Raw genomic sequence first — 17,164 nt, 5'->3', positions numbered from 1 at the left:
GATGGGCTCCAGCATATAGAAGTAGAAAACAGGTTAAGGAGCATAATATAAGAGTGTTGGACAGTACTAGACAGGGGAGTAGTTACGTATTAGATGGAGCAGACTGAGAACGACTACGAGGAATGCAAAGATAGGATTGCCATGCTTGTGTGTAAATGCACTAAGTGTGATGAATAAGGTTGGTGAACTACAAGCACAAAGAGCAGTACAAGAACATGATGTAATGTCAATAACGGAAACGTGGCTTAAATTGGTGAGGACTGGGTGCTTAATATACAAGGATATAAAGTGTTCAGAAAAGATAGAGAAGAAAAAAAAGGTGGGGTGGCAGTACTGATTAGGGAACACATTGTAGTGTTGGAAAGAGAGGATGTCCTTGATGGTTTAGAGTTGGTTAGAGTTGAGAAGCGAAAAGGGTATAATCACACTACTAGGGGTATTCTTTTGGCCTCCAAATAGTGAGCGAGAGATAGATGATCAAATCTGCAGGGAAATCAGAGATGTGCAAGGACTATACAGTAGTGATATTGGGGGGCTTTAACTACCCTAATATCGCTTGGGATAATATTAGAGTAAAGGGTAAGGAGGGGAAGGAAATTCTGAAATGTGCTCAGGAGAACTTCTTTGACCAATATGTTCTCAGCCCAACTGGATAAAAGCAAAATACTGAGGCTGCTGGAAATCTGAAATAAAAACAGAAAGTGCCGGAAATACTCAGTAGGTCTGGCAGCATCTGTGGTGAGAGAAACAGAGTTAATGTTTCAGGTCGATGACCTTTCATCAGAAGCGTTCTGCACTGAGAGTTGGTGAGTCTGGTGAGAGAGTGTTTTCAGATTAATTTGTATTTAAAGTCTACTTTTTTCTTCAATTTAGCAATTAACTAAAAAGTACTCCTGAAGTTAGGGGAAGTTAGTATTATTGCAGCCTTAAAAGGCTACATATGTCAGGTTCGGGTCAGGTCTGTATTCTGCGTCCAGCATTCGGGCTCGGCTCGGGTCGGGTCAGGTTGGATTGTACTGTTTTGTTTCGTATTGTTTTCATTTTAATCTACATTTAATCTAATAACTTTGTTATTTTTGGGTCGGATCGGGCATTTAAAAAATTTAAGAACTAGGGTCCGGGTTGGCCGTTGTCGGATCGGGCCCGGATCGGGTTTTAATTTTATACCCAATCTAGGCTTTAGCTGGCTGGCTGGTTAGCTAAGTTTTTTTACCTTTTTTCAGCCTCCAGTAGCTGGCTCTTACTTCGGTACAGGGGAAGAACTGATTGGTGAGTAACTGGTAAGTTATTCCACTTATTCTAATTGTAATAAATAGTTTTTAAAAGTTACGATATGGAAGGTCAGCTCGGCCAAGTGAAATGTACTTCCTGCGGTATGTGGAAAGTCCTGGATGCACCACATGTCCTGGACTAACACATCTGCAGGAAGTGTCACCGGCTGCAGAAGCTTGAGCTCCAGGTTTGGAACCCGAGCTGTGGCTGGAGTCACTGTTGTGCATACACAAGGTGGAGGACAATGTGGATAGCACATTTAGGGAGGTGGTCACATCGTAGGTCAGGAGCATTCAGACAGAGGGGGAATGGGTGACCACCAGGCAGTCTAAGAGAACCAGGCAGGTAGTGCAGGAGTACCCTGAGTCTATCTTGCTTGCTTATTGGTTTTCCATTTTGGATACTGGTGAGGACGATGGTTCCTCAGGGTGTGCAGCCAGAGCAAACTCTGTGGCACCATGGATGGCTCAGCTGCACAGGAGGGGAGGAAGAAGAGTGGAAGAGAATAGCGATAGGAGTTTCGATGGTCAGGAGATCAGACAGGTGCTTCTGTGGCAGTAAACGTGACTCCAGGATGGTGTGTTGTCTCCCTGGTGCCAGTGTTAAGAATATTACGGAGCAGCTGCAGGACATCCTTCTGGGGGTGGGGGGGGGGGAAGGGATGAACAGCCAGTGGTCGTGATCCACATTGGTACCAATGACATTGGTAGGAAGAGGGATGAGGTCCTGAAAGCAGATTTTAGGAAGTTAGGAAGAAAATTAAAAAGCAGGGCCTCAAGAGCAGTAATATCAGGATTACTCCCAGTGACACGTGCTAGTGAACATAGGAATAGCAGGATTGATCAATTGAACAAGTGACTGGAGAATTGGTGTAGGCGGGAGGGCATCAGATTTCTGAGGCAATGGGACTGGTTCTGTGACAGGTGGGACCTGTACAAGATGGATGGGCTATACCTTAACAGGACCAGAACTAATATCCTTGCAGGGAGATTTGCTAGTGCTGTTGGGGAGGGTTTAAACTAGATTGGCAGGGAGATGGGAACCTGAGGGGTAGCTCAAATTGGAAGGAAATAAAGCTGGTGACAGGAAGTAGAAAAGTAGCAAGCGAAATTAGAAGGCAGGCGAAACAAAGACGAGCATCAACTAGGCTTAGAATGCAGGATAATGTGAAAGACAAGGTTAAGGGCACTCTACCTAAATGCACACAGCATTCACAACAAGGTAGATGATTTAAAGGCACAAATAGAGGTAAATGGGTATGATCTAATTGCCATTACGGAAATGTGGCTACAGGGTGACCAAGACTAGGAACTGAATATTCAAGGATATTCAACATTTAGGAAGGACAGGTAAAAAGGAAGAGGTGGTGTTGCACTGATAATGAGTACATTAGTAAGGGAGGATCTCAGATCGGAAGAACAAAATGTGGAATCTGTTTGAGTGGATCTAAGAAACAGCAAGGGGTAGCAAACATTGGTAAGAGTTGTTTATAGGCCACCAAACAGTGGTGGTAGTGTGGGGCAAGGCATTAATCAGGAAATTAGAGAAGCATGTAGCATGGATAATACAGTAATCATGGCTGACTTCAATCGGCATATAGACTGGGTAAACCTAATGAGCACTAATGCTGAGAAGGGCGAGTTTCTGGAGTGTGTTAGGGATGGTTTTCTCAAGCAGTATGTTGAGGAACCGACTAGAGAAAGGCTATTTTAGATGTAGTATTATGTAATGAGAAAGGGCTAATTAATAGTCTTGTAAAAGACCCTTTAGGAATGAGTGACCATAATGATAGAATTTTACATTATGCTTGAAAGTGAGGTTGTTCAATCTGAAGCGAGGGAGTTAAGTTTGAACAAAGGGAATTATGAAGGTATGAGGGACAAATTGGCTGAGGTGAATTGGGAAAATACATTAAAAAGTATGATAGTACATAGGCAATGGATCGTCTTGAAAGAATTTTTGCACAGCTTACAGCTACATTCCTTCAAGGCACAAAAACCTAAAAAAAGTCAGTCAACCATGGCTAACAAAGGAAGTTAAGGATTGTATAAGATTAAAAGAAAAGGCCTATAAAGTTGCCAGAAATAGCAATAAACCTGAGGATTGGGAGGATTTTAGAATTTCGCAAAGGAGGACCAAGAAACTGATAAGGAAAAGGAAAATAGAATATGAATGTAAACTAGCAAAAAACAAAAATGGACTGTAAAAGCATCTATAAGTACATAAAAAGGAAACATTTGGCTGAGACAAATGTGGGTGCATTATAGGCAGAGTCAGGAGAATTTATAATGGGGAATAGAGAAATGGCAGAGAAGCTAAATGGATTACTTTGTGTCTGTCTGCAGAGAAAGATACAAGAAATCTCCAGAATTGGAGACCCAAGGGACTAGGGAGAATGAGGAATTGAAGGAAATTAGTATTAGTGAGAAGGTTGTATTGGAGAAATTAATGGGACTGAAGGTTGATAAGTCCCCAGGTCCTGATATTCTACATCCCAGAGTGTTGAAAGAAGTAGCTATGGAGATAGTGGATGCATTGGTGATCATCTTCCAAATTCTATAGATTATGGAATGGTTGCTACAGATTGGAAGGTATCAAATGTCACCCCGCTATGTAATTAAGGAGACAGAGAGAAAACAGGGAACTACACACTAGTTTAGTGATTTCATAGCAATTTACGTCATAGAAGGAGGCCATTCGGCCTATCGAGTCCATGTCAGCTCTCCGCCACGCAATCCAGTCAGTCTCATTTACCTGCTCGATCCCCGTATTTATTTATTTATTTAGAGATACAGCACTGAAACAGGCCCTTCGGCCCACTGAGTCTGTGCCGACCATCAACCACCCATTTATACTAATCCTACATTAATCCCATATTCCTACCACATCCCCTCAATTCCCCTACCACCTACCTATACTAGGGGCAATTTATAATGGCCAATTTACCTATCAACCTGCAGGTCTTTGGCTGTGGAAGGAAACCGGAGCACCCGGCGAAAACCCACGCAGTCACAGTGAGAACTTGCAAACTCCGCACAGGCAGTATCCAGAATTGAACCCGGGTCGCTGGAGCTGTGAGGCTGCGGTGCTAACCACTGCGCTGTAAGTTTATTTCCTTTCCTCCAATTTCCTTTTCAAATCATTGTCTCTGCTTTCACTGCCCTTGTGGGCAGCAAGTTCCAGGTCATTACCACTCGGTGCATTAAAAAAAAAGTTCTTCCTCACACTTCATGTGCATCTGTTGCCCAAAACCTTCAATCTGTGTCCCCTAGTCCTTCTCCCATCAGTTAATTGGAACAGTTTTCCTTACCTAACTTATCTAAGCCTGTCATAAGCCTGATGACCTCTACCAAATCGCCCCTCAATCGTCTTTGTTCCAGGGAGAACAAACCCAGCTTTGCCAACCTAACCTTGTAACTATAATCTCCCATCCCTGGAACCATTCTGTTACATCTCTTCTGCACCCTCTCAATGACCCTCATATCCTTCCTAAAGTGTGATGACCAGAACTCAACGCAACACTCTAGTTGGGGCCTAACCAGAGCTTTACAAAGTTTCAGCATGACTTCCCTGCTTTTTTACTCTATGCCTCTACTTATGAAGCCAAGATCCCATATGCTTTGCTAACCACTCTCTCAATATGTTCCGCCCGCCACCTTCAAAAATCGATGCACATGCACCCGCAGGTCCGTCTGTTTCTCTACACTCTTTAGAACTGTAAGGCTTACATCATTAGTAGGGAAAATGCTAGAATCTATTCTAAAGGATGTGATAAATGGACACTTGGGTAATAATTGGGCATAGTCAACATGGATTTATGAATGGGAAATCATGTTTGACGAACCTGTTGGAGTTCTTTGAGGATGTTCCTAACAGAATTGATAAAGGGGAGTTGGTGGATGTTGTATACTTGGATTTTCAGAAGGCTTTTGATAAAGTCTCCCACAGGAGATTGGTTAGCAAAATTAAAGCACATGGGATAGGAGGTAATATACTGGCATGGATTAAGGATTGGTTAACAGGCCATGGATTAAGGATTGGTTAACAGGCAGAAAACAGAGTAGGAATAAATGGATCATTCTCGCGTTGGCAGGCTGTGACTAATGGGGTATCACAAGGATCAGTACTTGGGCCCCAGCTGCTCAATATATGTCAATGATTTGGATATGGGGACCAAATGTAATATTTCTAAGTTCGCGGATGACATAAACTAGGTGGGAATGTGTGTTGTGAGAAAGACGCAAAGTGGTTTCAAGGGGATTTGAACAGATTTAGTGACTGGGCAAGAACATGACAGATGGAATATAATGTGGAAAAATGTGAGGTTATCCACTATGGTAGGAGGAAAATATATGCAGAGTATTTCTTGAAAGATAAGAGATTAGAAAGTATAGATGTACAAAGGGACCTGGGTGTCCTCATTAATAAGTCACTGAAAGCTAAAATGCAGGCGCAGCAAGCAATGAAGGCGGCTAATGGTATGTTAGCCTTTATCGCAAGAGGATTTGAGTACAGGAGTAGTGAAGTCTTCCTTCAATTGTACAGAACCTTTGTTATTGTGTGCAGTTTTGGTCCCTTACCTTAGGAAGGATATTACTGCCATAGAGGGAATCCCGGGATGGCGGGACTGTTATATGAAGAAAGATTGGGGAAACTGGGCCTGTATTAGATTAGATTAGATTAGATTAGAGATACAGCACTGAAACAGGCCCTTCGGCCCACCGAGTCTGTGCCGAACATCAACCACCCATTTATACTAATCCTACACTAATCCCATATTCCCAACAAACATCCCCACCTGTCCCTATATTTCCCTACCACCTACCTATACTGGTGACAATTTATTCTCTAGAGTTTCGAAGAATGAGACGTGATCTCATTGAAACTTACAAAATACGTAAGGGGATAGACAGAGTAGATGCAGGTAAGATGTTTCCCCTGGTTGGGGAGTCTAGAATCGGGAGGCATTTTCAAAATCAGGGGGAAGCCACTTAGGACCGAGATGAGGAGAAATTTCTTTACTCAGAGAGGGTTGTGAATCTTTGGAATTCTCTCCCCCAGAGGGCTGTGGCGCTCAGTCATTGAGTATGTTTAAAGCAGAGATTGACTGATTTCAAAATACCAATGACAGAGAGGGATATGGGGATAGTGTGGGAAAAAGGCATTGAAGTGGATGATTTTAATTCTATCCATAAAATATCCACTGCTTGCTTATCTCTCATTATATCCTCTCATCATTGAAGTGATTTAATTTTAATTACTAAAGCTACTCCTCTCCCTCTACAATTTCCATGCAGACCTTATAACCTGGTATATGTAGTTCACATTCCTAGCCATCTTGCAGCCATGTCTCCATAATGGCGGCCACGTCATACCATCCAAGTTGAATTTGCACCTGCAATTTGTTCCTTATACTCTGTGCATTTATATAAAGAACATTTATTTGGGCTACATGTTCTAACCTGTCCTTCAGTTCTTATTTATTACTCACATGGTTCTTCTAGCTCTTTCCTGGTTTAATCACTTAACCCTCTTTTAGTTTTTTTTAATCTGTAGTCCCTAAAACACAATTTCTTACTGTTACTCTACTCTCTTCCCTTTTGTTTGTTTTTTGTATTATTACCTTTCCATCTGGGACTTCCCCTTCATTTACTAGTTTAAAATCCTTGTGACCGTCCTATTTATCCTTCCTACTAGGATCCTGGTCCCATCCAGGCTCAGGTGGAGTCCATCCCAATGGTACAGTTCCTTCCTGTCCCAATACTGATGGCAGTGCCCCCTAAAATTGAACCCCTCTTTCCTGCATCATTCCTTCAACCATCTGTTCACCTCCCAAATACTAATTTGCTCATGGTTCAGGAAACAACCCACAGATTATAACCCTTGAGGTCCTGTTCTTTAAATTTAGCTCCTAGTGCCTGGTACTCTCCAAACAGAACAGCTGGCTTACTCTTCCCCATGTAGTTGGCGCCAACATGGACCACAACAACAGAATTCTCCACCTCCCTCTGAAAAATCCTTTTAAGTCAGTTCGAGATGCCCCTTACCCCAGTATCAGGTAGGCAACACATCATAAAAGGAAAAAAGTAATAAAAGTAAATGTTGGTCCCTTAAAGTCTGAGACAGGAGAAATTATAATAGGGAAGAACGAAATAGCAGAGCTGTTAAACAAATATTTTGTATCTGGCTTCACAGCAGAAAACACAAAAAGCTTCTAAAAATAGTGGGGAACCAAAGGGACAATGATTGAAGAACTTGAAGCTTAGTAGTAGAACTCTTGGCTCTGAGTCATAAAATTGTACGTTCAAGTCCTGCTCCATAGGCTTGAGCACAAAATGTAGGCTGACACTTCGGTGCAATACTGACAGAATGCTGCACTGTTGTGGGTGCTGTCTTTTGAATGACATGTTTAAGCAAGACCATGTCTTCTCTCTCCCGTAGACTTAAAACATCCCGTGGCATAATTTTGAAGAGAAAGAGCAGAGTTTTCTCCACTGCCAATAGTTTCCTTGTTTGACCATGCCTCAGTTGGAAAAGGAACAACCTTGTTTGGGGTGTAAACCCCAGTAAAAACACATAAGAACTTAATTAAAACAAAGGGGCACAGCACACAGATAGCTGAGGAATTGTAGATATGATTATAGAAAAGGTATTGAGGAGGATCCCAGAAACTAGGAGTCGTCATGGACACCAGATATGATTATAGAAAAGGTATTGAGGAGGATCCCAGAAACTGTCCTTGGACTTAGCAGATATAGGGAGTCCTCATGGACACCAGATATGATTAAACTCCTAATAGACAATGGGAAACTGTGAAGTTTTGAACAGGTTCTCACTGAGCCAAATAAGGAATTATCATTATGTCATTATACCAGACCCCTATGAGTAAGTAAGAGGGGCGGGTCTTAGAAACAAGATTTAACCCCTGACTGAAACTGAGGAAGGTACGAGAACCCGGGGGAAGAACACTCGGGAAGAACACTCGAGAAGAGAAGAGAAGAGCAACCGCAAGTCCGAGACTGATCACCTCATGTCTTGATGGGTAGTATACTGTACAAGTAGTGAGAGCTTGTACTTTGATGATTTAGTGTGTGAATAAAATGTTGACATACCTTTCACCAATCGAATTCCGTGGATTCTTTAAGAGTATAGAGTGCGTATTAGGCACAACAGAAGTGGACTGAGGCTCCAGCAGATCAGGATCTTGGCCTAATTTCTGGCCTCTCCACCTATGTACAGCAGGAGTATGCCCAAAGGGCTGTGGACTTTCAGCCCCTTTTGTTGCCATATTTTGGTTATATTCTGTATTCTCAATTCATGCAACTTGAATAATTTATTAATAAGTAGCAACACAGAATAATCAATCAAGTTATTTTTATCTCAAATACTAGAAAATGAGAAAAAGTTGAATGTAGATTATGTGCTTCAACTGTTCTAAATGTAAAAATAGATTGCTCCACATACCATAATATTGACATGACAATCACAGGCAGTAGTAGCCACCAATACCAATCTCCTTTATTGGAAAACACAGCCATTAGAAGGCCAACCAAAATGCCATTGTACCCATGAAGTCCTGTTGCAATTTCAGATCTGAAAAAATACAGCAACATAATTTATGCTAACATTTCATAACCCAACATTTTCCTAACAAAGTTATCTTTAAGGAAAAAATTTGGCCTTCCAAACAGTGGACTCCTATTCAAATTATAACAGGTGGTAATAAGTAATTGTAGTCCACCATCTGCTGGAAGCCTAATTGAAGGTATATGGAGAACTCCTTTTAAGTTTAAATGAAAATTCAAAACAGTGCCTCATTCCATATGATTAAATTTTGAAGAAAATTTCTCAATAAACTGTCAAAATAAACCAATCGGGGAAACCATGCTTAATATTTCAATTTAAGAGTTGGGGAGTCAGCTTCCTCTCAATATTTATGTAAATGTTTTCCTTTCCTGCTGAAGCTACGCTTCTGTACTTTTCAAAGTGGGCTACACGTTAATAGTTTTTCAACTTGCACTTTTATGATGCCTTTAACATAATGAAATATCTGAAGTATTTCCTTTACAAACAGTATTGTAAGAGACCCATACAGCATGAGGGGAAGTGGCCAAAAGTGTGTTTGAAGGGGTAAGTTGTTATAAGGCTTTTGAAGGCTGACAAGAGAGATATAGTAGTATAGCGATATTGTACTACACTAGCTAACCCTGATGTTATTTGTTCAAATCCTACCATGGCAAGCTGTGAAACTGAATTCAATAATACTGGTAATTTGTGAGCTAGCATCAGAACAAAATAACCATGAAAGATACCCTTTTGTTAAACTTTTTTCATTCATGTCCTTCAGGGAACAGAAACTGCCACTTCTACCTGATCTATATGTGATTCTTAATGCTCTTTAAGTGGCTTAGTAAAACATTCAGCTGTACAAAGCAATCGTTATGAAGCATCATCATCATCATCATAAAGACTGCACTGCTGTCAGATCTATTCGTGGACCTCACTGATTCCTCATCTACATGCTGCCCTTCAGTTACATCATCTGAAGACATATTTGCCTGGTTCCACACATTTGCTGATGAATCATAGAAAGTTTACATCATAGAAAGAGGTCACTTGGTCCATCGTGTTTGCGCCTGACACCCAGCTCTACCACTTCACCACTTCTCTCGACTCCTCCACTGTTTCTAAGATGTTGGCCCATTGCCTGCCATCTAATCTTGATTTAACCGCAATTTCTCCAATTAAAAATTGGGAAGACCACAGTCATTGGCTTCAACCTTGACCACAAATTTGATTCCCGTGCTACTGATTTCTTCCCACCTCTCCAGCTGCATTTGACCTGGATACCCCTCCTGACTGACTTATTTTACTGGGCACTGTTCTCTTGGATCACCAACAGTGTCCAGTTCCCAGTACAATTCCTACCCACTGGTCACAATGTCATTCCTGCTGATTTTGGGCAGAACATAGATTTATTGCCTCATGTTCTCCAGAAACTCCAACCTGTGCAAAATGCAATTGTCTATATCCTGATCATAATATGTTTGTCTATCACTTCTAGACAAGTCAATCTAGACTGGCTCCCTGTTAAAGGTCTGCTCGAATCTACAAATAAGACCCGACCCGAGCCCGACAGAACCCCATCTGACCCAGAGCTCGACCCGATCCCGATTCCTTCCAATTTTTCCCGCGCCCGACCCGACACGACCATCAGTTAACTTACCTTCTGCTCTTCGCTTTGTTCCTTACCTGCACAAGCTTAAAATAACTAACAAAACCACCTTTAAAGTCCAAAAAGTAAATTAACATTAAAGTCACTTACCCGAGGTGGTGATAGAGTGTGTCCGATCCGGCCTGACCCATCCCAAGCCCGAATGACAGACCCGGAAGTGTGACCCGACCCAAACCCGACACGTTGTGGGGTCCCGTCGGGTTCGGGTCGGGTAGCAGGCCTTTACTCCCTGTTTCCGAAAGTTTTACATTTAAATTGTTCATTCTCTTCTCAAGTTCCTCTATGGTCTTGCCCCAAGCCCACCTCTGCAATCTTCTCCAAACAACTGTCCATCCCAGAGCTCTCAAGCTTCGAGGCCACTTGTGTGACCCACCCTCTCTTTGCATTACTGTTGATGACTATGTGTTCAGCTGCCTAGGTTGCACTGTCTGGAATTCTCTCCGAAAACTGCTCCACCTGTCTACTTCCTCTCCTTACAATTGGTGGATGAGGTATATTTGATGTTGTGTATATGGACTTTCAAAAGTAGTTTGATGAAGTACCACATATTAAATGTTGGCAAAATTGAAGTTCACATGATAAAAGGGGCAGAGGCGGCTTTTATACGAATTGGCTATGGGAGAGAAAACAGAATTATGGTGAATGGCTGTTTTTCTGACTAGAAGGATAAATACTAGGGGTCATGATAACATAGGATATATGGCATACAAACAGGCCATTCAGCCCAACCAGTCCATGTCAGCATTTTGCTGCACTCCAGCCTCCTCCCATCTTTCCTCATTTAAATGCATCATTGTAATCCTCTATTCCCTTCCCCTTCATATACTTGTTTGGCTTCCCCTTAAATGCATCTATACTATTCGCTTCAACCATTCCATGGTCACGAGTTCCACATTCTCACCACTCTTTTTGTAAAGAAATTTCTTCTGAATTCCCCGTTGGATTTCTTGGTGACTATCTTATACTGATGGCCTCTAGTTATGCTCTTCCCCACAGATGGGAACATTCTCTCTATGTACTCTATCAAAACCTTTCATAATTTTGAAGACCACTATGAGTCACCCCCTCAGCTTTCTTTTCTCGAGAGAAAAGAGATCCAGCCTGTTCATCCTTTCCTGACAATGTATACTCACACATTTCTGGTATCTTTCTTGTAAATCTCCTCTGCACCCTCTCCACTGCCTCTAACCTTTATACAATATGACAACCAGAACTGTACGCAGTAATGTGTGTGTGGTCTAATCAAAGTTCAATACAGGTTTAGTATAACTTCCCTACTTTTCAATTCTATCCCTCTAGAAGTAAAGCCTACTGCTTAATTTGCTTTTTTATGGCCTAACTAACCTGTGGCACAACTTTTAGTGATTGGTGTATTTGTACTCAGAGATCCCTTTGTTCCTCTACCCCATCTAGACTCGCACCTTCCGAGTAATAAGTGACCTCTCTATTCTTCCCACCAAAATGTACTACCTCACATTTATCTGTGTTGAACTTAATTTGCCAATTATTTGTCTGTCCTGCAAGTTTATTAATGTCCTCCTCAGTACTGACCACCACCGCACCCCCCCCCCCCCCACCAATTTTGCATCAACTGAAAATTTAGAAATTGTGGATTTGATTCCAAAGTCTAAATTGTTAATGTAAATTGTGAACAGCAGTGGTGCCTGCACTGATCTTTGTGGAGCATCACTTCCCAACTTCTACCACTCTGATTAACTACCCCTTACTCCTCCTCTTTGCTTTCTTTCTTGAAGCTAGCTTGCAATCCATTCTGCCACTTGTCCCCTGACTCTGCACTCTCTGACCTTATTCATGAGTCTATATTAAGGCACCTTATTGAAGCCTTTTGAAAATCCAGATAAATTACATCTACTGAATTATCATTGTCTACCCTCTTACCTCCTCAAGTTCAATAAGGTTGGTCAAGCAAGATTTTCTCTTTTGAAATCCATGTGCATTATTCATTATATTTTTTTATTTTCTAGATGTTCTTCTATTCACTCCTTTAGTAGGGATTCATTATTTTTCCTATCACTAATATTCAGCTGACTGCTGTATAATTCCCTGGGCATGTTCTGTCCCCCTTCTTAAATATAGGAATTATGTTAGCTATCCACCAGTCCTCTGGCACTACACCTTTCTCTAACGAATTATTAAATATGTGTAATAATGCCTTTGCTATCTCTTCCCTAGATTATTTTAAAATGTGTGGATGCAATCCATCTGGATCAGGGGTCTTATCCTCTTTTGAGTTTGATTAGTTTACATCCCCTCTTTTATTTTAAATGTACTTATCTCATTGCTCATTTCATCATTCAATGTCATGTTTACCTGTTCTATCTCCCTGGTAAATACAAAGTGAAATAATTATTTAATATTTCTCATTACCTGTGATATTATCCCGTCTATCCTGTAATGGTCCTATTCCCATGCCAGCCTTCTTTTTTTATTGATGTGCTTGTAAAATATTTTACTTTTATATTCCTTGATAATTTAATTTCATAGTTCCTCTTTGCCTTCTTAATTGTTTTATTTTGACTTCTCTCCTAATCTCTTATTCTCACATATCATGCACTCCTCTGCTGTCTATGTGATTAGTTTAGTTTAGTTTAGAGATACAGCACTGAAACAGGCCCTACGGCCCACCGAGTCTGTGCCGACCATCAACCACCCATTTATACTAATCCTACACTAATTCCATATTCCTACCACATCCCCACCTGTCCCTATATTTCCCTATCACCTACCTATACTAGGGGCAATTTATAATGGCCAATTTACCTATCAACCTGCAAATCTTTGGCATGTGGGAGGAAACCGGAGCACCCAGAGGAAACCCACGCAGACACAGGGAGAACTTGCAAACTCCACGCAGGCAGTACCCAGAATTGAACCCGGGTCGCTGGAGCTGTGAGGCTGCGGTGCTAACCACTGTGCCACTATGCATGCCTTTTTCCTAACCCTCAATTGTTCTCTGATGTCTTTATTCATCCCTGGAGTCTCGATAGCATTTAGTTTGTTCTTTCCTTTGAGCAGAATATATTTTTCCTGCATTCTGTTGAACACTATTTTAAATGATTCCCATTGTTGCTCTACATCGTTGTTTGCCAATATTGTTGCCCATTTTATTTTCCCAAATTCTATTCTCACTCCTTCAAAATCAGCTTTTCTCCAATCTATTAACTTGAGTTACATCATACTTGCGTTTTCTCTATTATCAATCTTAAAGCATATGATAGTATGGTCACTGTTGCCTAGATGTTCCTCTACTTTTACTTATCTGTTTTGGTTCATGTCCCTTTACTAGATCCAATAGTAAATTTTTGCTTGTTGGACTTTTTAACATATTGGGTTAGAAAGGAGTCCTGTATACATTACAGGAACTCAATTCCCTCATCCCCTTTTCCTATTTCTCTTGTAGAATTAATATTGGGGTAGTTGAAATACCCCGTGATTATTATTCTATGTTTTTTACCTAATTCCCTTAGTTGTCTGCATATTTCTTCTTCCACCTCCTTTCCACTATTAGGTGGTCTGTTGACTACACCTATTAGTGTGATTGATCCTTGATTTTCTTTTATCCCAACCCATTTGGATTCTATTATTGTTTCGCTGATAGGATATGGGGGGAAAGCGGGAACAGGTTACGGAGTTGGATGATCAGTCATGATCATAATGAATGGCGGAGCAGGCTCGAAGGGCCGAATGACCTACTCCTTTTCCTATTTTCTATGCTTCTATGTTCCTTTATTCTACTGCCATCATGTTATCCCTAATAAGTATAGCTACTTCACCTCCCCTTTTCCCCTCTATATCTTTTCTAAGTATATTATACCCTATAATGTTTAATTCCCAGTCCTGATTTTTCGGTAGCCATGGCCAGAATTTTACACTACCCCCCACCCCAATCCCAGGAACCGGCTTGGGGGTTTGCAGTGGCGGGGGTGGGGGGGGAAAGAGGGGGTTTGGGGTTCTAAAATTTTGGGGGAGGCAGGGCGCACCATTCCCATCACCTACCTGCCCGTTGCTATTTTACTAGCGGCAGGGGAGGTGGTGAACGGCCTGCCTGCTGCAGGCCAATTGAGGTCCTTAACTGGCCAATTAATTGCCGCTAAAGGGCCTCCTCCCATTGACAGTATATTACATAGATACATATGAACATACAAATTAGGAGCAGAAGGCGGTCACTCGGCCCCTTGAGCCTGCTCCATAATTCAATAAGATCATGGCTGATCTGATTGTAACCTCAACTCCACATTCTCGCCTACCGGCAATAACCTTTCACCCCTTATCAAGAATCTATCAACCTCTGCCTTAAAAATATTCAAAGACTCTGCTTCTACCACCTTTTGAGGAAGAGAGTTCCAAAGACTCACTACCCTGAGAAAAGATTTCTCCTCATCTCGGTTTTAAATGGGCGAGCCCTTTTTTTTTTTAAAGTGACGTCTGGTTCTAGATTCTCGCACAAGAGGAAACATCCTTTCCACATTCACCCTGTCAAGACCCATCAGAATCTTATATGTTTCAATCAAGTCGCCTCTTACTCTTCTAAACTCCAGCGGATACAAGCCTAGCCTGTCCAACCTTTCCTCATAAAACAACCCGCCCATTCCAGGTATTAGACTTGCAAACCTTCTCTGAACTGTTTCCAATGCATTTACATCCTTCCTTCAATAAGGAGACCAATACTGTACACAGTACTCCAGATGTAGTCTCACCAATGCCCTGTAAAACTGAAGCGTAACTTCCCTACTTTTGTATTCAATTCCCCTTGCAATAAACGATAACATTCTATTAGCTTTCCTAACTACTTGCTGAATATGCATACTAACCTTTTACGATTCATGCACAAGGACACCCAGATCCATCTGCATCTCAGAGCTCTGCAATCTCTCATCATTTAGATAATATGCTTTTTTATTCTTCTTGCCAAAATGGACAATTTCACATTTTCCCACATTATACTCCATTTGCCAGATCTTTGCCCACTCACTTAACATATCTATATTCCTTTGTAGTCTCCTTATGTCCTCTTCACAACTTACTTTCCTACCTAACTCTGTGTCATCAGCAAATTTAGCAACCATACCCTTGGTCCCTTCAGCCAAGTCATTTATATAAATTGTAAAAAGCCCCAGCACCGATCCCTGTGGCAAACCACTCGTTACATCTTGCCAACCAGAAAATGACCCATTTATGCCTACACTCTTTTCTGTTCACTTGCCAACCTTCTATCCATGCCAAAATGGATGGAACGTGCTTCCCAATATTGGACAGATTCGGGATTTTCCGACTTTTTGAAAGCCTGCATGAAAACCCAAAATCTGTTCGATGTTGGGAAGCACGTTGCTGCTTCAACAGCTGTCATCTCTGAAACTGACAGCGCAATTATATGCATTTTCTTTAAGTTTGATATTATCAAGTCTAGTATAGCCTGCTCTCTGGTTGAATCCAGAAAGTGCTGTTCTAATAAACTATCCCGAAAACATTCTAAACTCCTCATCTAGGCTACCTTTGCCCATCTCATTTTTCCAGTCTATATGTAGATTAAAATCCTCCACGATTATTGCTGTACCTTTCTGACAAGCACCCATTATTTCTTCCTTTATACCCTGTCCTACTGTGTGGTTGTTAGGGAGCCTCTCCCACAGGTGACTTCTTGCCTTTATCATTTCTCATCTCGACCCAAACTGCTTCTACATCCTGGTTTCCTGAACTTAGGACATCCCTTTCTATTGTGCTAATACCATTATTAATTAACAGAGCCACTCTTCCACCTTTTCCTAGCTTCCTGTCCTTCCTAAAATGTCATGTATCCTTCAATATTCAATATCCCAATCTATGTCATCCTGCAGCCATTGCTCTGGAATGGCTATCAGATAGTACTTATTTATTTCTACTTGCACCATCAGTTCATCTATTTTTGTTCTGAATGCTACGTGCATTCAGATACAGAGCCTTTAGTTTTGTCCTTTTATTTTTGTAACCTCTAGCCTTGTCTGCTGATTTACCCTTAGACTTGTAATCACTGTCCCTACTTGTCACAGTATGTTTATCTTTCCCCCATACGAATACCTTTCTCTCTTGCCTTGTCTCTACTCTTTGATTTACTATATCTTCCCAAATTTGATCCTTTGCCCCCCCCATTTAGATAAAACCCTCTCTACCTCCCTAGTTATGCGGCTCGCTAGAACGCTGGAGCCAGCACGGTTCGGGTGTAGACGGTCCCAAAGGTACAGCCTCCACTTTCCCCAGTACTGGTGCCAGTGCCCCATGAACTGGAACCCACTTCTACCACACTGGTCTTTTGAGCCACATATTCATTTTATTTGGCCTACTCCAATTTGCAAGTGGTCAGGTAATAATCCAGAGATTACCTTTGAGGTTCTGCTTCTTAATTCCTTCTTATTACCTGTGGTGGATGGGTACTTCAGCACCTGAAGAGGCTGCACAGTAAAACCTGGTGGCCTTGTTGGGGTGTGCCCTCCTGATCGGGCACTCTGTCACCCACAGATGACCCCCAGTGGCAAAAGCTGTCCCTGCTGGAACACCTTACCCTGCCTCCTCGATCGACTCCCCTCCACCCCCCCCAGCCTGGGATCGCGGCATGGCTCGATCACCACTTACCTTTTCCCGAGGCCTCCTCCATTGTTGCTA

The 17,164-nt window shown here is 41.8% G+C and overlaps 1 protein-coding gene across 1 annotated transcript in view; it reads right to left on the bottom strand.

Moving 5' to 3' along the window:
* The window catches only part of LOC137370338 (urea transporter 2-like), a 157,387-nt gene that overhangs the window by 113,111 nt on the left and 27,112 nt on the right, over positions 1-17,164 (bottom strand). Inside the window, exon 3 of the mRNA XM_068032707.1 lies at positions 8,737-8,865. Within this exon, the coding sequence (XP_067888808.1) occupies positions 8,737-8,865 (129 nt within the window). The remainder of the gene's footprint in view (positions 1-8,736; positions 8,866-17,164) is intronic.

Source organism: Heterodontus francisci, chromosome 1 (genome assembly GCF_036365525.1).
Source record: "Heterodontus francisci isolate sHetFra1 chromosome 1, sHetFra1.hap1, whole genome shotgun sequence".
NCBI lineage: Eukaryota > Metazoa > Chordata > Chondrichthyes > Heterodontiformes > Heterodontidae > Heterodontus > Heterodontus francisci.
Note: the sequence above shows the minus strand (reverse complement) of the source record. Positions and strands in the feature narration are given on the sequence as shown.